General features: G+C 37.4%; 2 protein-coding genes across 3 annotated transcripts in view; both read right to left on the minus strand.

Annotated features, from left to right (window-relative positions):
- Positions 1–5044: 5044 nt before the first annotated feature.
- Positions 5045–12166, minus strand: LOC107087809 (neuronal PAS domain-containing protein 4-like). Its single transcript, XM_015379576.1, has 9 exons — positions 11885–12166; positions 10159–10322; positions 9828–9973; positions 9643–9742; positions 8548–8803; positions 8341–8450; positions 8107–8242; positions 6807–8023; positions 5045–5773 (listed from the first exon to the last, which is right to left on the minus strand). The coding sequence occupies exons 1-9, from the start codon at positions 11983–11985 to the stop codon at positions 5745–5747; spliced, it is 2259 nt and encodes a 752-aa protein (XP_015235062.1). The 5' UTR covers positions 11986–12166; the 3' UTR covers positions 5045–5744.
- Positions 12167–20258: 8092 nt separating this feature from the next.
- Positions 20259–24699, minus strand: part of klhdc3 (kelch domain containing 3) — a 38965-nt gene continuing 34524 nt past the window's right edge. For both annotated transcript variants that reach the window (XM_015379596.1, XM_015379594.1), the window contains exon 11: positions 20259–23472. In XM_015379596.1, the coding sequence (XP_015235082.1) occupies positions 23406–23472 (67 nt within the window). In that variant the 3' untranslated portion in view covers positions 20259–23405. The remainder of the gene's footprint in view (positions 23473–24699) is intronic.

Here is a 24699-nt window from a genome sequence, read left to right on the forward strand (position 1 = left end):
AAGACATATACTAAAACTATTTTGCCCCTTCTGAATCAGAGAAATCCTTTGAGGTATGTGAACAATGGAATGACTGGAAGGATGAGAGGCTGATTTCACTTACTGACAGGACATGACTTGTTCCCAAATTGCCAAGACAACCATTACCATTGTTTAATGACGGTGGAATCACTGTGCTTGATTGATAAAGTGTTGTCAAAAAGAAGATGTAAAGACACAAGGTTCCTATTATAGATACCTCGGTTCTTTCATTACCTAACACTCCCACAGCCTAGTCACCTCCAGTTGCTTTCAAAAAGCCATCTGCATTATAGTAGCATTCTATGTTGAGGGAAAAGGGACCCAACTAAGTATAGAATCCATATACTGCACCGTACATGGACCTACTTTTGAGTATAAAGGTCTGTGATTAGCTGTTAAGTGTAATAAACGAAATTCAAAGACACAAAGACTTAAAATAAACCACAATCTATAACTGTAAACTTTCAAATACTTAAGTTTCACTTTTTGAACTGATTTAATTACTTAAATTAGTCTGGATTAATTTATAAGGTGTGCAATCGACTTTTAATTCATTTGTTTGTAAACCTTGCAGAAACCCCGGAAAGAATTATTTGATGTCGTTTCAGGTGCGCCGATGCACCTTTTCCTCATCATCCGCCTTCCAGCCATCCACCTCAGGAAGCATCATAGGAGCTATTGAAGTAGGGTAGGTAAGAGCTTTTCCTCTGTTTCTGTTTTGTCAATCCTTCAACCACTTTGGGATCCCAGATATGAATCACAGCAGTTACTAAACGCTTTTCATCTCTCTTGTGAGCTGTTGGGTTGTTACCACAATCTAACATCACCCTCCTATTGTAAAAATGAGATAAGAAGGGTCCCGATTGACTAAGTGGTTCATCGAACCATGTCTGTTTGCAGCTTCTGATATACAGTGTAATTATACTCATGATAAGACTCCCAAACTCTCTGTTCAGGAAGTCTGAAGGTTTTCGTAAAGGTCAGAGAAATGGAAAGGTGATCTTTTTTCTGTCCCCTTGGTGTGGACACAACCTCAGTGTCACTGGGCTTGTGGGAAATCATTATTGTTGCAGGTATCGCTGAGTGAAGCAGGAAGACTGTAACACAGCAGATGTGGGGAATTGTTAGGAACTTTATATGCCATTGTACCCTTCAAGACACATCACTCCTAATTAGGTCTCCATGGATAACTACAGGCATCTGGACTCCTTTCTATGAATGGAGACCAACCCCTCCAACACACACACACACACACACACACACACACACACACAGTTGTGTCACAATATCCTTGTGGGGACCCTCCATTGACTTCCATTCATTTCCCACTAATTTATATGGCCTAACCATGACCCTTGCCCTAACCCTAACCATTACCGACACATACCTATCCCTAAACCTAACCTAAACTCAATTCACACCTTAGTCCTAAACCTAACCCCCACCCCAAGAAGAGAAACTTTCCTTATGGGGACCAGTTGTTGGTCCCCACAAGTACCTATGAGTCCCCAAAATGCAGCATATTCCTAGGAAATTTCCCCACCAGGTATTAAAGACATGGCCACATTACACACACACACACACGTTGTGCCACACCATCCTTGTGCAGACTTTGCATTGAATTCCATTCATCTTTATGGTCGAACCCAGACCTTTACCTTTATCCAAATAATTACCAACGCATACATAACACTAAACTTAACCTAAGCTCAATTCACATTCTTAGACCTAAACCTAACCACGTTCCAATGAAGATAATTCCTCATGGAGTTTCCCAAGATGTGGCATAATTCTGGAAAATTGTTCCCACAAGCTGATAAAAACATGATCATTCACACAAACATACGATCCACCTCATTTCAACCTTGTTTGAATTATATCATTGTCATGTGTTGTCTGACTGAAGCAGTTAAAGCTATTGCTCCATCTAGTGGTTGTTTTGACCAGCAGTAAGCGTCCCCTGCATGTTTTTTCACTCTGCTTTCATGCATATAAACCAGGTGTGCTTGTGTTACGTCCTATTGCAGCCTATATGGATCTATCACTCACGTTGGCATTCAGTTGGGACACTTATCTAAATATTCATTCATGGATGCATTGATTTTTTTGCAGATTTGGTCAGCCATGGATTGATCTTCTGTGTATAGTTTATGTGACCTGCCAGAGGATGTAAAAATCAATCAGAGACGTAAGATATATACAAACCCTCTTTTGATTATCTAAAGATATTCAGGGTTTCCACAAAGTCTGAAAAAGTCTGGAATTTAATTTAAGACTCATCCAGGGCTGGATAAGAATGGAATATGATTTCGCAAACTTTATCCTCAGTATCTAAATGTCATTTTCCTTAATTTTTCCACTCTTCCTGCTTTTTTCCTCACTTTGAGGAAAAATTAAAGCTTTTTAGGGGAACTTTCTAAACCAAAGTACATGCTATTGTTACAAATGGTGGCAGAAACATCATGCCATCGGCTCATTTTGCTGCTGTGGGTGCTGTATGATTACATCATGTGGAAAAGTAAAATGAAGAAGTCTTTAAAAATCACAGCAAGGACAACAATCCCAAACATAAAGGAAAATAGTTTTGGAATCAGTAAGTCACTCAGGTTGAGTTTCACTCTGACCTTTAATATTATGTTTTAAAACTATGCTTAGGAAACCAGCTACAATTAATGAATGTTGAAAGCTGCTAACTCTGGCAAGATAGGTAGACAAATATCAAACTTGAATTATATTAAAAGTTTATGGGTGGCCTAAAGATTAACGTGTGGTTGATCTGCTACTTCAAATAATATCTACATATTAAGAATGTTGCACCATGTTTTTTTTTCTCTTACTATGTTTACATTTGATCACTGCTGCACTTTAAGAAAATGGAAATGTCACACAAAATGACAATACATGTATTCTAAGTCTAAGTGATGTAAATAAAATTATCTATCTCTTATTTATGTTTTTGAAAATTATCAAAGTTTTATGATGTATTATTATTGAATCCTGTAACGCTGTCAAAAAAAAAAAAAAGCCTGAATCTAATGTGACCTTCATGCTGATGATGATTGTTATAGAGCTCAGTCTAATCATGTAAATCCAAGGATTTTACTCCAGGGTATGAACCCACAGGGAATCATTTTTTCCTCAGCTTTTGCTTTGCAGCTTCATTCTCATTTCTCACCCGACAAACCCATCAGCTACAAAATGCACATAAGATAGAATCGAGCAGGTGATCCCAGCTTTTAGTAGATGAAGACGTGCAATGATCGACTCTGACATAAACTAGCTATGACCAAAATATGAATTCCAATCCAATTTTATTTGCACTTATAACACAACTACAGCGGAACAAAGTGTTGTACAGAAAAATAAATAAAACATAAAACAGCACAGATGAAAGACTAAACAGTTAAAACATGGATAAAAGTAACATTCATATAATCAAAGCAATACAATTTGGCAAAGGATAAAAGGAATAAAAGTATAAAATAAAGCCCACTGTCTTGCTAAGTGTCAAAAGTCAAAGTGAAGAGGTGGGTTTTGACAAGATATTTAAAAACAGTCAGAGAAGAGGCCTGTCTGATGTGCTGAAGCAGGTCATTCCAGAGTGTTGGAGCTGCAGCAGGGAAAGTGTGGTCCTCTCTAAGCTTAGTTTTAAGCTCTCTCAGGAGCAGCTGATTAGCTGCCCTTAGAGAGCGAGTAGGTGTATAAGGATGAAGAAGCTCAGAGAGGTACGGTGGGGCAAGACTCTTCAGGAATTCAAAAGCCAATAAAATCATTTTAAAATGAATTCTAAAATACATGGGCAGCCCGTGGAGTGTGCCGGTTAAAAAGGGGTACTGTATTTTGAACCATCTGGAGATGGAGGAGGCACTGACCTCCACATACAGATCATTGCAATAATCCAGCCAAGTGGCAACAAAGGCGTGGATTACCATTTTAAACTGTTGCCTTGAAAGAACTGGCTTTATTTCTGCCAGTTTTGAATGATAAAAACTTGATTTAACAACTGCCCTGATCCGGCTGTCAAACTTAATCCACTTTTACTCCTATGTCAGTGACGATTGGTGTGATATGCTGGGCCACAAAGCCCAGATCTGTCCAGTGGTGTCACCAAAAACCATCACTTAAGTATTTTTTTTAAATTAAAATAAAAAAAAAGTTTAGAAAGTCTTTTTTTTTCATTAAGATTTTAAAAAGTTTAGAGACATCCAGGCCTTTATGTCATCAGGAATAGAGCTGCAATTAACGATTATTTTGCAAATTGAATAATCTGTTGCTAATTTTTGTGATTAATCGCTTAATAATCGGATACCAAAGGGCTCAATAGGGGAAACTAAAACTTTTCCACTTGAGGAGTTCTGGATAGAGCATATTGACAGATGAAGATACAAAACTTTCTTATTTTTTTTTTTTTTTTTTACAAATTTCAAATAATTACTGCTCTAAGTTGGTCACTCTGTAAGCCACAGGTATGTTTTAATCTCTCTGCATTTAATAATCAATCAATTACTAAATGAGTTATTTCAACGATCGATTAATCACAATTAATCGGATTAACAGTTTCTGCCCTAATCAGGACACTTTATTAAGGCAGTGATAAAAAGAGCATTTTCTTTAAATGGAGACATAATTAAGAGAAATAATAAATCAACATCTTCATTTTTCCATCTCAGTATGCATTACTTTGACAGTTAACTGTTTAACTGTTAAGTTAAACCGTTTTTTTTTTTATGAAAAAAGGGGCAAAATCAAAGTTTTTTCTTTTAGAATACCCCCTAGCTTTGTGCTGTGAGTTAAATTTTAATAGTCTAGTTTGAAATATTTTAAACAATTTATCAAAAAAGGCTCAGAAAAAGTCTACTAATGTCTTCTACATTTGATTTATTTACATTTTAAAAAATAAAAATGCATAAATGACACATCGTGGAAAATAACAGAAACCTACAGGGTTGCAGTACCATGGGAAAAATACAATAAAACACAGAAAAAACAGTACAACTGTAGATAAATAAAACAGAGATCAGTGTTCAAAACAGAATAAATACAATAAATGACAAGATCTGACTTGGAATGTGTTGAGCTTTGCTACTGAGGTAGAAGCTGAATTTACAATCATTTCTGTCCTGCTGCTGGTTACCTCCATCCCTGACAGCATAAAGCATTAATGTCACTTCCAGAAGTAAATCAATAAATCATCAATTTACCAAACTACATCTTTAATAACAGTTTTAAGGCACCTGAAAAGTACATATAGCTGGTTTGTTTATAATAAGGAATGATTAATGTGTTAAAGCTTATCCTGGTTAAATCAAGGTACCGGTTCCTGTCTTCTCTTTTATGAAATTCTTGCGTCGGTGACTTTGATAAAGTGCTTAATGTAAACTGTGGTCACTTAGTATTAAATGAAAAATATACCTCCATTTCAGTGTGTAGCTCATGTCAGAGATATTATTACAAAGTACCTTTTATTTCTTAGGATAAAAGACATCAGCAAATCATAAAACACACCAGAGAGCAGTGCTTTGAGGAGCTACAACAGAGCTGCAGCGTACAGACATACAGAATAAAACTATTTATCTCTGTTTAATTTGGGTACAGTAATCAGCATTTAACTGCAGACGTCCCTCATCAATCTCCCACTTTGAAATCCTCTTTGAATCCATCCTAGGAGGGCTGCCCTGACAATATGTCATACGGGTAGTAGCACGGTAAGTCACAGACTTATTTCAGTACAAGGTTTCCTCAGCAAGTCCATCTGCAAGGAGACAAACAGAACCATGAGTAAAAGGTAGTTCTATAGTAAATCAACAGATCTGAGGAAGTATTTGCCCTCTTACAGATTTTTTTTTTGTTGTTGTTTATCAAATGAATTCCAATTTTAGACATAGATAACAGAATGAAACATAATTTCTTCATAGACTTTCATTTTTTAAAAGATGCTATCCAAACCAAACATGCTTTTGTGTCAAAGCAATTGCCCCCTTGTTAAATCAGTTTTACAATCCAAACTCTGCCTGACTACTGCAAAACCTTAACAATCAAAAATCATCTTGAAATGGCTTAAAAAAGTAGTTTTAAAGACATAAAAACTAAGAAAAGATCCATTAAAGTAAAGAAATAGAAGAACAAATCAGAGTCAGTGAAATCTATCAGTCTAGAATAGGTTTAAAGAAATGTTTGGGACTCAAACTGTCAGCACAACATCATGCCGATAGTCAGAGGTGGTGAGATCCTCTGTAGCTGCATTGCTGCTTTGGGGCATCAATAACCACCTTTGAACCATGAATTCTGCTGTTAGGAGGACTGTTGCTCATCAGTTAGCGGCCTTAAGCTAAACCAAACTTTGGGTTATGCAGCAGGGCAGTGACCCAAAGCAAAACAAGCAGCTCCACCTCTGAAGGATTAATCAAACCAAACTAAATTAAACATTTAAAGCGACCCTAATCATAGTTAGGATGAATTCGGCATGCTGCGGCGTGACTTTAAGCATGCAGGAAAAACCTTCATTTTAGCTTAATCAAAACAATTATAAAAGAAAAATGATCCAAAATTTCCTCCACAAGGTAAAAGTCACTTCAAACACTTGATGGCAGAGGGTGCAACCAGTTTTTTGGTTTAGGGGACAATAATATATTTTGAATATGGTGAGATTGTTTGGATAGCTTTCTTTTATCTAGAAAAGGTTATTTAAAAATATTTTTCAGGAACAGGAATCTGTAAGGGGATAAACACTTTTTCTCAATAAAATATTTATGCATAAAAATGTTTAGGCTGTTGAAAATGTTTACCTTGCTGGAAGCTACTCTGCATGTAGTGATTGAGTTGATGCAACCCAACGTTTTGGTCATGGCTTCCCAGCTGCACACCGAAGGGATCTAAGGCAATGCTACTTTTGCTGAGCTGCTCTGCAGGCAATGAGTTCCCTGAAGCGGGGCCCTGCTGGTAGCTGTAGGACATGTCAGGGCTAGGTGCACTACTTTTTCTTGAGACCATATTCAGGTCCTTGAGGATGCTGTCCAGCGTGCAGTCATCATAAACTGGTTCGTGCTTAGGGTGCAGAGTTAAAGGAAGAGGAGAGGCCTGAAGCAAATCACAGTCTGCATTTGCCACTGGGGCCACATTTTGGAGGGGATTCTGGCCGTGGTGCATGTCGAAGCTGCTGAAAAGGGAGGAAATCTGCTGGGCTAGTATACTGATCTCCTCCTGCTCCCTCTCATCATACAGATACAGCTCTGGTGCTACAGGGGACTGGATGGGAGTCAGAATACTGGAGTGCATGAGAATTTCTTGATGGGGCATTTGAAGAGGAGGAACAAGACTGCCCCATGTTGGGTCATCAAGAAGGCTGAAATCATCTGGATGCAGGGATGCACACTCCACTTGGCTTTCGCACATTTCCGACATGGAGAAACTGTCTGGAACTAATCGAGAGTTGGCTGAACAAGCCTGGAAATCATAGTTCTGGGACAATGTTACTGGGGAGGTTGAGGAGGAAGAAGAGGAGAACATGTCAAAGTCTCTGCGCTCAAATTCTTGTTCAGTCATCTGTAAAGAGTCAGCAGGTGATTGGTGACAGGAGAGTCCTACGTTTTGGTAGGAGTAGTACGAGGGAGAGGCCTCAGGGGAGGACTGCAGTGGATCTTTGCATCCATGTGCATCCATCAGGAGGTCAGGGTTGAGCTCCTCCTGCTGCAGAGGGGAGCTGGATGAGGCCGGGCTGTAGGGAGGTGTAAATAGTGCAGGGTTCTCCTCCAGGGGAACAGGAGAGCTGCTACCTTGTGAAGAGGGACACAACGCACAGAAAACATCTTGCTCCGACTCCCTTCTTGTTTTGGCTTCAAGCTCCTCGCTTTGGCTGCTACACATCCTTCGCCTCTTAAAACATTTAGCGCTGATGCTTTGACTCTGAGGCACCTCTTGAGCAGAACAGAGGAAATTTGGCACAGACAACGGCTTGAATGCAGAGACGCTGATTTTCTTCTGCAGAAATATGGCCTCAGTTTCACTGTGAGATTAAAAGAGATGTGTTAAGAGAGTTTTGAAACAGAAACGTTGTCAGATAAGGGTTGCATGAGAGGTTCATCATACCTGATGATGTAGTTAGTGCAGCTGATGCTCTGGCACTCTGGGTCCTTGTTAGCTCGAATATAAATCCAGGTCCATGACAGATCTCTGCACTGGAGCCTCAGGATCATCTCTACCTGGAAGCCCTCTTCTGCCTGCACTGAAGAAAGACAACTATGCTTATTATAGAGGATAAAAACAAGTGATTTACCACTAGAAACCATGGCCATAATATTTAAAAGTATAAAGAAAACTTACTTAAACTTTTATGAGAAGCTGCAGCTAATGACAGATCTCCAGGATGCAAGAGGTTGTACCATGATCGATTGATCATTTCTTCCGCTGAATACCCCACATAGTATAAAACACTGAAAGATAAAAAAAATTTATGTTAAAAAAAAAAGGAGTAACAGAAAAATATAAATCAGGCTTGTCTTTCTCTGAGTTGTGGAGTTTTTAGTTTACCTTTCTGAGACCTGAGTGAAACTCATGTCCAGTCTGTGTGTGCTGCTGAAGCTGGGACAGAAGTGAGAGTCAGCGCCTGTCAGTCGATTTACTGTGGGGGTGCAGAGGGCAACAAACAAGGGCTCGGCGTTGGGGGAGGCTGTAGAAGAGGGCTGAGGGAGGAACTGGAAGCTTCCTCTGACCAACATGGAGCAGCAGCTTCCATGCTGCAGCTTAAAGGCCTTTGTGGTCTGCATGCAACATACGAAGCTCCTCTCTGACAAAAAAGTACATAAGAATTTTAGTCTTAATGGATAATAAACTACAAACTTTGCAATCAAGACATCAAATTCCATGTTAAGACGTTGCATTACATGTGATATTACAATGCAAGCCACAACTGATGCCATCTGTTGGTGTCTACTGGAAAACTGACTCTAAAAATATGGCCAAACACATATTCCAGTTTTAACTTGCTTTATTCTGATACTTTGATTTCTTTGCTATTTTTAAACTCCTGGATTTCTACGCAAGAAACTTTTCTCCAGTTTGATTTGCATGTTTAAAACCAATTAAACTGCTCATTGCTATAGTTAGTAACTAAGCAGTATAAAGGGCTGTTTCTCTATTTCTCCTTAATTATCTCTTTTAGTACATCTGAAATATCATCATTATATCCTTGCACTTATTTAATCTGGATCACTTCAAACTGACAAATCCTTTAAAACCATCCAAAAATTTAATCTGTTTGCAGAACATAAAGTTGCAAACTGATTAATCCATGACTAAAAAACAAGAAGCCCAAAAAAATAAATCCAAAAGCAATCAGTAAAATATCATCTTGAGTTAAAATGTTGATCTTTTTATTTCGTTTACTCCATATATAGTTGATTTTTTTTCCAATAATCTAGACGTGAAAAATACTTTTTTTTCAAACTGTGCAGAAATCCTGCAAAACATACAAACAAACCCACACAGAAAAGATTAATTAGAAACAAGATTGATCATCTATCATTGTTAGTCCCTGGAACTAAATCCAACAGCAACCCTTTGATGTGTAAAGAGCATTGGCAACAGAGGTAAAAGAAAACTAGAAATAAAACAAGCTGTTATTACCTGAAAACAAGTTGCTTCCCATGTTGAGGTTTGACTTAACAATGTCCACATCCGAATGTTCTACTAAGTCATAAAACGAGTCTCCTTGTAGAACATCTACCTGGAAAAATATAACATGCGGGGATATTAACAAACCAACGCATATTATGAAGAAAAACAGCTAAAAGTGATGCTTAAGGACTCACCATAGACAGACCAATGTATTTAGCCACATTTTCTGACACATAAACCAGCCTGCCTTGAGCTGTGGTGACGAGGATGAAGCCGTGCAGGGCTTCCAGAAAGGCCTCATACTGCAGAGAGCACGGGGATCGTTCCCCAGCCGGCAGCCCTTCAGGATGAAAAGAAGAGTTCAGCCTTTGTTTCATCGGTTGGATCTCTGCAGATTGTCACATCTGGTATTTTTTGATGTTGTTCCTAAAGCTCTTTTAAACTGAACCTCATAGTGCTCTCCGCCATGTAGCATGAATGTAAATTAGGTGTTCAAAGACATAAGAGAGGTTTAAAGAAACTTACCCTGAAAGAGTACAGACTTTCGGATGTAGGTGCAAATGGCGGCCATGGAGTGAAGGTAAGAAAGGCGTTCCTGGTCCTCCTGGGTGATGGGAAGCAGAGAGCGCATATTCCTGATTTCACGGTTGATATGGTCTCTCCGAGCTTTGGAAGCTCCTTTGGTGGACCTGTGGGAGACCATGTTGGCTGGCATGAGAGGTGGAGGTGTAGAAATCTGCAGCTTTTCAAAAAGTTGAGCTGGTATCATAATATTTGAAAACAAAATAAAAGATTTGGCCTGAGCTGATCCAGCCTTCCTCTCCCTACGAGTTAAGGCCCACTTTAAATATCAAGGGGTTCCTATGGAAACGGCTTACATGAGAGGCTGAGTGGAGAGATGAGGGCTCTCGACACACTTAGTCTGCATGATCAGTGTCTGTCTGGGTCCATCCTCAAAGAGCCTTGGGTTTTTATAGCTGCGTGGGCTCGCACACAGAAAAGGAGGGGCGGCTGGGCTTCTCATGCTCCCTTCATTGCCTTATAAAGTGGGCGTCCTTGGAGCAGGAGTGCCCCACGTCACACCACACAGAGTGCCACAAAAGGACATTGGGATCATTCTGTATCCAACCATAATTAAAGCCAAAATCATCATTAAATAGAATATTTCTGCATAATTTAATCTAAGTTAAAAATGCATTTACCAATAGAGCTTAATATTTAAACAGCAATAAATCATTTAATTAATTTGACCAGTTTTCAGTTCTTTTATTATGCTTTTCATTTTTCTGTCAGAGTTTTGCTAAAAAGTAGCCCTAGACTTTCCAGAATCAAATTCCAATGTTTTGAAGGTGACAGAATCAACTTTGTTTAAAAAAGAAAAGCACCATTGGGTCTATAGTTTGTAAATGAGAAGGAGGACTCAAAGTTCCACTTTAGGTTTTGCAAACCATGAAGTGCAAAATGTCAGCTATAATTAAGTCAGAATCTCCAAGTTTTGATTAACTCACTACAGTGAAGAACCTTAATTTACCTTCGAGCATTTTTATGATCAGCCTACAAAAACTAGTGAGTAAAACTTAAGCAGAAAACAATATAATTTGCAGTTTACAATTTTCTTTTGCAAAGATGAAGCTGGGAAGTGTGGCGTGCATTTATTTTTCAAGTTAGAGGCAATGCTAGGTGGAAAGATAAGATTCAAACCAGTTCAGTCCATCATTTTAATGTGAAAAAGACTAATACTTGGGCATCCATCAATTCACTAAGACAAGCAGGTAAGAGGCCTGTGATTGCTCTGGAGGAGCAACAAAGATCCAAAGCTCAGGTGGGAGATTCTTTGTGGCAACTATTAATGATCTGCTCCACAAATGTAACGTTTATGAATATGAAGAAGTAACCATTCACCAAGAAACAAATAGAGAACAAACTGCTGAAAGAAGGTCAGAGGAGATGAAATACTCTAGAGCTGGGAAACATTCGCAGACTCCCATAAATGTGGTGGCAGCATCATACTGAGAAGCTGGTGAAGCTGGTATATCATGTAAAATACCTTTAAAATCTATCATCTATTTATACCGTGCATGGTGCATTTTCCTTAGAGAATGTTAAATCAGTTTTCCAGATTTCACAAACCTACTAAAAATGAAAAACATATCTGGCTGAAAGAATCAGTTCAATAAGTTTTAAATGAAGAAAAGCCTTTGAGCCGCACGCAGCGTGCAGCTGGAGGACGCGGATGAGAGGAAGGACTGACCTGGACCTACTGTTGGCTGCGCGCCGCGCGTCTCCGGACAGATGGTGAGATGTGCACGGAGAGCTGACAACACATTTGCAGGCGTTGCACCAAAGAGCCATTGTGGGGAAGATCTCTACAAGTTGTTTCCTTGGTGAGAAAAAGCTCTTAACTTTTGACGAACCGCTTAATGAACGTAAAGAGCGTCAAAACCGCAACCTCTGCATCTCCTTCCTCCGCAGCCTGCGGTTCATGCGCCTCAGCCACTTGTTCTCGCCCCTCCTTTTATAGCCCCCCAGCCCAAACCCGACACCTCTCATCCCGCCGAGAGAAAACTCCGCGATAATCTTAAATGTGACGCGATGACAGCCAACCATAGAGAGTTATATTTAGTTTAACAAGTCCTAATAATAACCGGACTGACTGGACGCACGGAGCGTCATAAAAACTCAGAGCTATTCCTGACTTTTTGAATTAAAAATGCTTCTTTCAACTTGGAAACAAAGTACAGTGGATTTTATTTTAAGTTTCTTTTCATAAAAAGAAACAGAAACAAGCTATGGAAGTTCTTATGATCTGGAAATATTTAGTGGACCCTATTTTTTTTTATATAGGGATGAAATAACTCTTGATCAGATCAGAAGGATATGAAGAAGTTCTTTTTTTCTGAACCAACATATTATTTTCTATTTTATATATATCATTATTTTCCAGGCAGAACCAGAATTAATGTTTCTCTTTTAATTAAGGAAAGTCAAATGTTGAACTAGGAGGACATTTAGGTACTTTATGTGTCTAAAATCGTGCTTTTATTGCCTTAATTAGGTTTTTATTACTTTTAGCAAGCCTTCAAATTGCGCCATAGGGTCACAAAACGATTGGAGGTGAAAGCTAAATGTTTGAATGCCTAGTAATTATGGGTTACTATTAAAATAATTATCAAATACTTGATATATCTGGAGAGATATAACAGAGAAAATGCACTGTAAAAAAAAAATAGGCTAAATATGAAAAACAGTTCAGTTTAGAGAAACACAATTGTATCTACTGCTGCTGCAGTAGGATCTATTGGGAAAAAATAACCTAAAACATAGATAATCTGGAAATATATGTCATTTTTAAATGTCTGATTTTGCAGTTAAATAATAAAAGCATTATTCAAATAACATTCAATATTAGAGCAACACAAAATTAAATATTAATAAGCAATAAAGTAGTGGTAGATTATGTTGTGGACAACCCCAATCACCAAATATGAAGAAATATAAGGGAAGCCAGATTAGAGCTTGAAAAATAAATATAAGTCCATTGCTACTAACACATTTTCTGTTGCTTATTTTGCATGTCAGAAAAAGAATAAAGAGGGTTGTGCACATTAAAAAAACTGTCTGAATTTCACCTTGTAGATGGCGGATGGCTAATGAATCATACTTTCAGGCTCATCTTCTATCTCCTATATGTTTGGCCATGTTCAACCTATTACACTGGATTATTAGAAATCCATAATATTAGTCAATAAGATAACATAATTATGACATTACAAACATTTACGACAGTAAAATGTTTACTACTGTGTAGAATGGCAGGATGTGAGGAGGAAGAACTATTGCCCAGGACCTCATTCTGGCACAAATCACTGCTGTGAAGTGCAACTCTTTACAAGCAAAAGGATTTATTAATGCCTCTCATAATATATATGCAACAATATCAGCTTAAGGTTTTCTTGCGGCTGAAAAACAACACTGCCTTTATCTGAGAGCAAAGCCGTGCTTGAGGGAGATGTTTTCCTGCCAGATTTATGCTGAAATTCTCTTGGTTGAAAAAAACAAAAACAGAAAAACGATGAGAATTAAAAAAGAATGAAAAAAAAAAAGACAACAGTTTAAGGACTATACTTTTAAAACATCACGACAAAAGCACCAAGTTGATTACCTCACAGAAACAGGTTTATCAAAGATACATGCAGGTAAACATGCTTTAGGGGATGTGTGAACCAGTCAAATCACTTTGTCTGCAGACTAATGGCTCTAAAAAAAAAAGTTGAATGTTGATCACAATAAAAAACTAGAAGTCATCTGTAAAAGCAGGAAGCCATCAGCGGCAATAATGGAACAAGTAGCATTGGGCAGACATCAGTCAGCCGAGTTAAAAGGTCCATGAAGTTCCAAACTGATCTGATCCATCCCCCTCATCTCAGCAAGGCTGTCACTTCTGTCATAATAGCAACAGACTAAATAAAAAGTCTGCTTGAATTATTACAACTGAATATTTCTATTGATTGATTGGCTGCTGTCAAAACTGTATGTTACAGCACTTAAAAATATAAACATGCAAACTCCTGTTCAAATCAACATCGGTCATCAGGTAACTAGACTTAAACCATCGTGGTTCTGCAACAATTTGCTTTGTAACAGGAGCTGAGTGCATGTGTGTTAACAGCTTAGTCATTAGTATTTTCTTCCTCACCTAGTTTGTACATTTAATCTAATTATTTTAATTCACAGATCTTACCGAATTAGTTTTTTCTTTGGCCTAACTTTTTTTTTCTTCAACAGCAGTTGTTTAAAATGTACCCATCACTTACCTGTAATTATTCTAAACACCGGTGTCTGCAATAATCACATTAGCAAACAATTGCTTTATCAGGCCTCTTTTCCAGTTGATATGGATCATTTCATTATCATGGTCACTTCCAGATCATACGATTGGGAAAGGGGCTGATGCTTATCATTATTTGATAATGCTGGGTGACACACTGGTTTCCAGTAACCCTGAATTAAAAGTGGTTTAATTAGTGTTGAATAGTTTGGTACTCTTACAACAGGATCTACAAGAAAAAGTCTCACTCAGTACAGAATAATTTAGTCTGAAAATGTCAACCTTGATTTATTGGATGGATGAAGTCTGAAGGCCAATCATATGGCTATGTTTCAGGTAAAACGGTTTGTTTTTCATTAAATCTTTCAAATAATTAACACAGAAACTAAGCTATTATTGTGTTAGTTGTTTTTATGAACTCGTATATACCATGTAATGATTAAACTGATTTAAAGAACAGCAGGCCTATGTATAGCACTGTTCTTATTGAAACAGATCACCTATTTAACATCTGCTGGAGCCGAGGTTGGTCTATTCAAAATTTGTTAAACTCTCTGACTGACTTAATTGGATTTAGGGTCTAGCCGGTCCTGGGGCATTAGAATAGCCCAGGAACAGAGCATGATTCCCCCTTAAAAACTGTCCTGTATTAAGCTCTAGTTTTCCTTGATCCCCACAGCATGTTGCTGCCACTATCAGAATCAGAAATACTTTAATAATCCCAGAGGGAGTAAAGATAAAAATAGAAAATAAAAAAAGAGATAAAATATATACACATATAGCTGTATATCTATATGCATATGTAAAAACTGAGTCCAAGTAAAGTGAAAATCCAAGTAAAGTGATACTTGGCGTGCAAAAATAGTGCATAAATGTAAATTACAGACAATTACAAACACTACTATGTTTCCCTGTGGGCATGGAGGGCTTCCTTTTCAATTGGATGTGTGAATCTCTGGTTGGAACAATAAAGTAGTGGAACATCCAAAGAATTATTGCTCATAGTTATAATAATATATGTTTAACTGGCTGGCTTAGCAACGATCTAAATAGGTTTTACTGTAAAAAAATAAATCTATATATATGTATTTATTTCTTAAAACAAGTTTAACTAAAATATACATGTATATTTTTATATTTCAATCTTTAATGGACTAGAACTACAGTAATTTAAAGTCTAATCCTGCCAAACATTCAGTGTTGTAAATGTTTCCCCCTCACATCTTAATCAGTTTTGCTTTTTTTTTTGTCACATTTAAATGTTTTAGATCATTCAACAAGTTTTCAATTGATGTACCGAGAACATCAGGGAAAACAAACGATCCAAACTAGAATTGGTCATGTGAAAAATTATGTAGCTCTTTTTTTAAACCATGAATTAACTGTTTTTTAACCAGATTTTTAAATTCAGTCTTTCACAGCCTCAAAGCTGCCTTACACAGAATCACTAGGATTGAATTTTTCTGATAAAACGAGGCAGGTCAGGAGATTTGAAAAGAAATAAATTCAAGAGCAATCTCTGTAACCTATTTCAGACTGGTAGATGTCAAAGCCGTGTTTAAGGCTTTAGGGCTCCAGGAAAGTCAAGTGAGAACCATTATTCACAAAGGAGAAAACGCGGAACAGCGCTTAACCTTAAATAAGGAGCCATCAATTTTACTCTCTTGTGACCTTAAGCTCAGGTTAATCGATCAGAACAATGATCTGAAACACCAGCAAAATCCATCTGAAGGGCTGAAGCAACAAAAGTAAAGGTTTGGGAGAGGCCTGATCAAAGCCAGGATTTACATATGACTGAGATGGTAGGAGGGTTGATTTTAAATGGCTTGTTTAAATGACCCTATAATGTCACCGAATTCTCATAACTTTTCAAAGTTAAAAAAAAAAAGATAGGAAACCTATTCCTCTGTACATATGCAAGGTAGTTGTTGTGACCGACGGTTGCAAAACCCTTTTATAAATAAAACCATTGCTTTTCAAAATTTTCTGCAATCGAAAATCAGTTTCATTTAAAAATATGCTTTTTTCCTATTTAAATAGCTTATTTTTTATATCAAAGTTGCATTTGAATTTAAAAAAAAATCCTTTTCACTACACTCTATTGTTTGTATTGTGGTTATATGAAATAAAACATCCATTCAGTAAGTAACCAAGTGAATATAGCAAAAAAAATAAGAATGTTAGTTTTTTTTTGTTTAAGGTATTAAGAAAGGAAAGAAAAGCCCTCCTCTGTCTCCATACTTAAACTTTGGAGTCAACATCACTCAAATCTTCCAGAAAATAACTATTTGCTGCATCGCTGCTTAGTTTATCAAGGAGCTTTTTGAGGCAGTGAGCTTTGGGAGTTTGTTTTCCAAAAACTTCAGCTGTGCTCGCATTAGTCACCCAATTAAACCCCTGCTGGAGGAGAATTAAGCTACAGGTCTGTAATCATGACGCATTGAGGCTGAGCAACACTGTCGCTTGCACTAAATTGGATCCTTTCGCAGATGAATAGATTATGGGTTTCATACAATATGACAACAAAGTTGGCATTTTATAAAAAATCTGTCACTCATCCAAAAAGAGTTATATTTGTGAATATGACATCTAAAGGGAAGGCAGCTTTTCCCCAGTTTTGCTTAATAAAAATAGCTTCTAACAGCTTTCTTTCCCTTATCGTGAGTTTAATGTAAATTGCTGGTAATTATAAATTCTCCTTCACTACCTCTGTTGTGAAATTCCCAATTTGGTGACCCCACAGTGCTGGGAGCAGAGAACTAGAACTTGAGTGAAGGAACTGGACAGTGATATGGGTGGACAAGACAAAACAAATCACTCAGGACAAATCCTTAGCCGTACTCTCAAGTGCCGGTGGGATCATTTGAGTCCTGGGGGGAAATTAGAGAGTAATTTGCCCGAGTGTCTCCCCACATTAGCGCCTGTGTTTTTGGGCTGAGCAAGGCTCCGAGGCCAGACGAGGGGGACCCGGTGCAGCCCCGCTTCCTGTGCGCGGTGGGACCAGGCGGGACAGGGTGTCTCGGCTGCCTCACTTTAAGCTGACCCTCCGTCTGTGGCTTGCACTTAACGCAGCAGATAACGCTGGCTTTATAGCACACGGCTGGTGACAGACAGGATCAAACTGCCAGGCCACCGCTGAATGCTGGGGTTCAGGGTTAGACATGATGAGGCCTCTATCTAAGCAGCCGCTCGCACATCATTAATGACCAGTTAGGGGGTGGGTGACACCATGACTACATGAAGTACCCACAGAAGTAGACGGTTGGGGCTATCAGACAGACTGGCTGCTGGAGTAGATGTTGCTGCTTCTCAGCAGGGAGGAGAAGTTCTGCTTGAAAAGGGTTTAAAGGTGCTTTTGTTCTGAAACAGAAAGATGCAGTCTATATAACAGCAGATTTAACTAAGTTAAGAAGAAACAGAACAGGATTTATCAAGTTTGTATTTGCAGTTAAATTTCTCTAAGAACTTAGAGGAGGGGTTTCTGTGTTTAATATTTCTAAAAGAGGCTGTATAATTTATGTTTTATCCTTTCCTTAAGATATTTTTGCCTAATTTCTAAAGATCTATGGGAAGAGATCTAATTGCACTTGAACTGTGGGCGTGAAAATAAGACATTTGTTGTTGTAAAGGTAATATAACTTAAAAAATAAAACTAGGGTGGTGATTTTCTTTCTACTCACTGTATGTATCTGAACATTTTAGTCAGTAAATTAAATATTTAATCAAAAAATAACAGCTGGTGTAACTAGACCTTTGTCTGAAATAAATTCATTTCCATACAGCTTTTCCTGATCTACCAGTCCTGACAACCTGTAGGAAATTTTGCCCCATCCGCTACTTTTAGATGGGAAACTTAAGTGACCTTTCTTGCACCTGCGGCCAACTTTAAGTCATCTTAAACTATCTCAGTAGAACTCTCAATATGACCCAGATTATGTCATCCATCACCTTTTTTATTTGTTATTCTTGAAACTTTCCTGGCTTTGAATCAATTATTTTTCCTTTTCTTCTGAATAATAAAAAAATTCCATAAAGAGGTTTTTGCAGTAGCAAACCTGACTTGGATAAATACATTCTGAATTACTTCATTCTCAGCCAGAGATTGCACTGTTTTTGTTAAAAATTCACAGGTCCTTTTTGAATATTTGAAGAATAAAATTAATCATACCTGAACTTTTTTTAAAAGGGTAAAATTCTTAATTCCTTTTACCTATTTTGTCTTTGTATTTTTCATCTTGTCTTTTTGAAGTCCTGTGTTGAATTTTCCAGCTTAATCACCATCAGTTATTTTTTAGACCTTGAAAAATGCACAAAAACTTCAACTGCATAGAAAGGTGGAAGGAAACAGACATATGCTTTAAAATTTTTTTTTTTTTTATAAAACGGAAGCCTGAAAAATGTGCTTTTGTATTTAGGCTAGTTTATTCTGTTGTCCCAAAATAAAATCGAGTTCAACCAATTTCTTTCATAAGTCGTCAAAAAAGGGAACAGAGTTTGCCTCTATTAAATAGATCCAGCTGTTCTGTGAAGGCTGCAAAAGTTGTTTCTTACAAAACATTGGTGAATAAAACGCTAAGGATGATGAAACACAGCAGCCTGCAGATGGAGTTTTAAGCTTGGTTAGGTTATAGACCCATAATCTAAACTCTGAACTTCCCAAAGCCTCTTTTCACTTTATGATTATGGAATAATTTGAATGGATGTACATGTAAAATCCCAGTTGAACCATTGAAGTGTTTTGTTATGGCAAACTTATTCTCCTGCTAAACATTGTCAACCTATACAGAAAAAATATTTAAACATTACATACTTACTAGGGCTGCAACTAAGGATTATTTTGCAAATCGATTAATCTGTCGAGCCAAATGTTTAAGGTTCCTTAAAGAAACATTTTTGCTAATTTTTTACATGTGAAACTTAAACTTTTCGACCTGAGGAGTTGTGGATAGTACGGAAGAGGATTAGGGCCACTGAAAAAAAAAGTTAACTTATTTTTAAATTTTATTTCAGTTTAATATGGGAAAAAATACAGAATTCTGACTTTTTTTCTCAGAAGTCTGACTTTTTTCTCAGAATTCTGACTTAAATCTTAGAATTTTGGATCTTAATGTAGATGGGCACCATGAAGGAAGAGATGTGGGAGCACTCCGCTTCAATCACAAAGATGTGAATTGTTTGAGGTGGCCAGTGACACATTGGTGGAAAATGACGGAATTAGGCAACTTTTTACGTGCCCGAGGGGTCCCCTCATTAATGGAGGAGCAGAAGGTCATTAAAACAAGAGAGCTAGTCTCTAAAACAGACATGGCTATGGCTTGATGCTAACATGTTTGTTACCTGTCAGAATTCTGAGAAAAAAGTCAGAATTCTGAGAAAAAAGTCAGAATTCTGAGATTTAAGTCAGAATTCTGACTTTTTTCCCATGTTAAACTGAAATAAAAATAAAAAAAATCAGTTAACTTTTTTTTTTCAGTGGCCCTAATCCTCTTCCTTAGGATAGAGTATATTGACAAGACGAAAACATTTTTTTTTCTTAATCTTAAATAGAAAATGTGTACATATTTTTTTTTTTTTACAATTTTGGTATAAGTATTGCTCTAAGTAAGTTTCTCTGTCAGCTAAAGTAATGTTTTAGAGTCTACATACTCCAGTAAACGATTCATCGATTACTAAATTAGTTGACATTTATTTCAATAATGGATTAATTGATTTAGCCCTAATACTGACCTTTTCAGTCCAAACTCGTGCTCATGCTGAACAAACATAATAAAAAAAATCCTCATGACAACAAAAATAATCACCTTTAAGTGTTTTCAATTTATTATTGATACACTTATAAAGCATATTGCACAGGAGGTCCTGCCGACCCTTTTCACACAAAGAATCCCCTTTGAAAACAATTGTGAAAAATAAAAACAGAATAAAGAGCCAATGCAGTTGTAAAAAGAACACAAACACCCCATACTTTGTTCGTTTTTCCCAGACCATGTTAAAGAACACACTAGCTGTCAGATATACCCCCCACCCCCCAACCCTTAAGCTTGTCATAATGTTTAAAAAAAAGCACAACAGGAGAATCATAAACTGCAATTTTTGCATTACAAGTGTAACCACAGCATATGTCTGAGCATTACTGGAGACATCCCAGGTACTTCTTTTGCCTCTGCTTTCTTTTAGTGTGTACTTCTTCTAAAGAACAAATATCCCCGTCATTCAGAATCTTCAAAAGGCAACAAGTCTTCATATTTTAACTTTCATACTATTTTAGACAAAAATGGATATCTCTGTTTTGCTAGCAGTCATACGATGTCATAAAAGGAGATTTACTTTCTTTATGCAAACAAAATAGGCTTACATGTGATTTCACTGCTTCATTATTTCTATAATCCTCTAAGTAAATGTATTAGGTGTACATGTTTGTAGTGCAAGAAGCATAGGACTCGCTGGGTCACATTGGCACTGCTGGTCTGTAAATAAAGTGTGAACTGGTACGTGTGTAGGCTCACTTCTCAAAATCTGAAGTCTACCTTGGCAAAAAGCAGCATCAATGTCTCGTCTGTGTAAGATCAGAAATGCCACAGTTGGCTATAGTGCAGTTATCTGATGACTCCAAGCTGCAGCTTACAGATTGTTTAGGACTGCTTCTGTTTTGTAAACATTTAAACGATGGCTGTCAGAGGTGTTAAATCTTCATGTTCAGGAGTCAAGAGCCTTTTTTCGATTTCCCTTGCATGCACCATGTTATGCAACCGGCACTCATGATTATGTGATGCAAAATGCTTTAAAATTAACAATAGCATAAATAACTGGTAGATCACATACTGAAAACTCTGTGTTAATACTTTAACATACTTTTTATCAACATAACAGCATTTGGAGCAGAAAGGAATCTCCAATCATCCCTCTGAACAGTCTCTTCTGATCATCGGTTTTCTGTAAGCATTTTAGTTCCCAGACTAAGATTGTCTTTATGTCTTGTAAATCATTTCTCTCTTAATTTCCTCACCTGTTATAATACATTATTAACCTAAAAAACCAGGTGATCAGCTAATTTCACTTTTTCGTAGAAAAAAAAAAGATAAAATGACCTGCTCCATATAAGAGTCCAGGATGCCGTGCATTATATAAGGACTCATGTGGCATTTTTAAGAGAATCCTATAAACTTAAGAGATTAAAATCAAATATGATTTAGTAAGAATTATTATGCCACCAGGGATTTTGGTTAAATCAATTATTCCTTAAAACATTATTTTGTTTGTTCCTGCTGAATACATGAACTCATATTAAAGTATGAATCTTTCTAAAAAGTGTAAGAATTTGCAGCTGCTATTTTAGGGCATAAATTCAAGTGGCCTCACTGTAGGAGCAAACTGATGCATGTCAAGACAGAAAGCAAAGCTTCTCTTGGTCCCTAAGGTAGGGTGGATGATGCAGCCATGAGGCCTGAGACTGGATCTATCTAAAGTTTAGAGGCTATCAAATCCAGTCAGTCTACACGACTGGATTTGATACTGAAGTTGGAGAAAAAAATGGAGGAAAAGGGGAATAACTCTTCTAGATCTTCTAGCCAGTTAATCCTCATATTCAAATAATACAGAATGGCTCTCTATTTTCAGAGCTTTAGGACAGATGTGACTTTCTGCGTCTTCTGATCACAGATCAAAAGCAAATAGAGAAATGATTCAGTATAAGACAAACTGTACACTGTCCTGCTTCCACATACTCAATGTGGTTTACTAAACAACATTCAGGAGGAAAGAAACAGCTACAGCAAGGCAGGAAGAATGGCATTGCACAGTTTGTTTTGGTCTTTTTTCTGGGATGTCAACAAAAACTATTAACTTGGTGTATTCAGCCTCATTTTTTAAATGAACAAACGGTTCCATTCTAAGCTTCTTTAACATTTTCTTCCTTTGCTTTCGCTCTGTTTGATAGATTAAGCATTCTGAGGGTGCCTCTCTGAAAACTGTAGGATTGTCTACAAAAAAGAACTTGTGTCAGTATATAAGTGATGATCTCCTTAAAAGATGTTTTTCAACCTTTACGCACACACAAAAAAAATGTGTATATCTGCACTTCTGAATGATCTCATCTGCATTTGATATTGAAATCCTCTAAAGTTAAAGAGGTTAGGCAGCAGGTTCATTACAATATCTTTGCAACTTCAGTGTAAAGAGTTTCTTTTTTTTCCTGTGGGGACTAGCAGGTGTCGAATGTATAGGTGTTAAAGACCCAATGAGAAATACTTTAGAGGGAGGTAGATGTCCTTGATTATTTTACAGCTTTCTTTAGCCGTCTTGTAAATCATTTAGGTGCCACTTTAAAGCAGCAAAGAGGCTTTCATGTTGTAGAGAAATAACCCAACCAGAAAGAAGAGAAAGAAAAAGGAAAAACAGACGTTCTGCAAGCAAAGCACTCCTGGATTATAGTCCTGAATATTCTTTGTCCTTCTCTGAATGTGAGAATGTTTATTGATTGAGCTTAAAGCTCATTATCACTCATTATCAGTCTTTTTTTTATCTGTAACAGGTTGTTTCTTCAAGGAGCTTGACATCTTCATGACATCTTCAAAAGAAGTTATTTCTCAACACCTTTGGTTGAAATATTTGTCAATTCCTGTGCTTCAGTTTGGAGGTTGCATGTCTATGATTATCATAGGCTGATTGGGCTCCTAGAAGGGCTAGAAAGAAGAGGGAAATCTGAATAAGCATCATCTCCCACAACCAGAGTGTCAAGGATTAAAACATATCCTTAGGCAGGGCAAGGCCCATGTGTCCACTGAAGTTTAACGCCCAGGACAGCTTAGTCAGCAATGAGTTTCCATTTGAAGAATGCAGAAAATAAATCAGATGCAGTCTTTGAAGTTTTAGTCAACGAGGAAGATTCAAAAAGGTCCAGCTTTTCCGAAACAGAGTCCTGGTTTCCGTTTCATTTGCAGCTGCATCAACCATGCGAGGAGAAGATGGGTCTGCTGATGTTGCTGTTGGTCGTCATGGCCGCCAGCTCCCATCTGAGGTAAAGACAGGAGAAAGATTTGCTTGTGTTTTTACAAAATGTGATTTTTGCTGAAAAAGAGAAACTGGTTTTTATTTCGGCTGTAATCACAACATCCTGTGAAGGACGTTTAGCATCTTCGCATATTCCTTAACCACCATTAGTCACTTTCTTACCCATTTCATTTTACAAAATGTCATACATTTTACCATAGATATATTATGGAACACAGACTGATTTTTACACAAATAATGAAATTAAATAATCATTTTCCACATCCCTACAGCTCTGGGCATTATTTAATCTTAATCTTCTATCCTGGAATTTGTTTTGTTTTCTCTTACAATTTTGAACAAAAAAACATATTCTAAAATATAGAAAAAGTTGCAAACCTACTGCTGTGCCGCCCTCATCACCTCCTCTAATTCATCTAAATAAAGAGGCAGGCGTTTGGAACAAACCGACTGTAACATGAGCACCAGGAGCAGAAGCTGAAAACAGGGTCTAGCGTTGACCTGATGACAGGTCAGAGGTTGAGCTGCAGATTGTTATCACTGGCTCTGGTTTCACACTCACTCCCTCTCAACTGCTTTGTTCGTTTTTTTGTTGTGAGCACGTGTGTTTAAGAGAGGAGATTGGCACTGGAGTTGGGGATGCCACCGCGAGGCAAAAGGGAGTTAACTAAAGTCTTGTGACCCCAACTGGAAACCCCTCTAAGGGTTAGAAACACAAATGCAAACACCAAAGCTGGGAGCATGCAAGGTGGTAGTGATGATGCAAGAGAAATGAAAGGTTAAGAGGCGTAATTAGTATCAAGTTCCGCTGGACAAACGTGAAAAAAAAAAAAAAGAGAGCAGACGGTCGTAGTTTTAGACACACTTGCCTCAAAAAGTGCAAGCTACAATTAGGCTAAGATAATTAATCTCTAGTTAATTTCAACATATTTCTCAGTTTAATTCTTGTTCATGTTATTACATTTTCAAATTTCAACTTTGTAGATAGATTAGATAGAAAGGTGGAGAGATGGATACATAGATTAAATGTTTTATTCTTAACATTTTTGAAAATACTTTAATCTCTGCATAAGAGCCCCCAAAACACAAAAACGACTTTAAAATTATACTAACCAATTAACATATATACACCTCTCCAAAATTGTAGGTGACCGCAGACAGGAGGCCTCTGATTGGTCAAATCTACATCCACTCTACACTATGCGTATTTCCTGCTTGGTACCTTACCA

This window comes from Cyprinodon variegatus, unplaced genomic scaffold, assembly GCF_000732505.1.
Source record: "Cyprinodon variegatus isolate N-32 unplaced genomic scaffold, C_variegatus-1.0 Scaffold195, whole genome shotgun sequence".
Classification (NCBI taxonomy): Eukaryota; Metazoa; Chordata; class Actinopteri; order Cyprinodontiformes; family Cyprinodontidae; genus Cyprinodon; species Cyprinodon variegatus.

Coding starts and splice junctions, on each gene's coding strand:
- LOC107087809 (XM_015379576.1), bottom strand. CDS start 11,985: ATGGCTCTTTGGTGCAACGCCTGCAAATGTGTTGTCAGCTCTCCGTGC. Junction 9,743..9,827: donor AATACATTGGTCTGTCTATG/GTGAGTCCTTAA, acceptor ATATTTTTCCAG/GTAGATGTTCTACAAGGAGA. Junction 8,243..8,340: donor AGCTTCTCATAAAAGTTTAA/GTAAGTTTTCTT, acceptor GTCTTTCTTCAG/TGCAGGCAGAAGAGGGCTTC.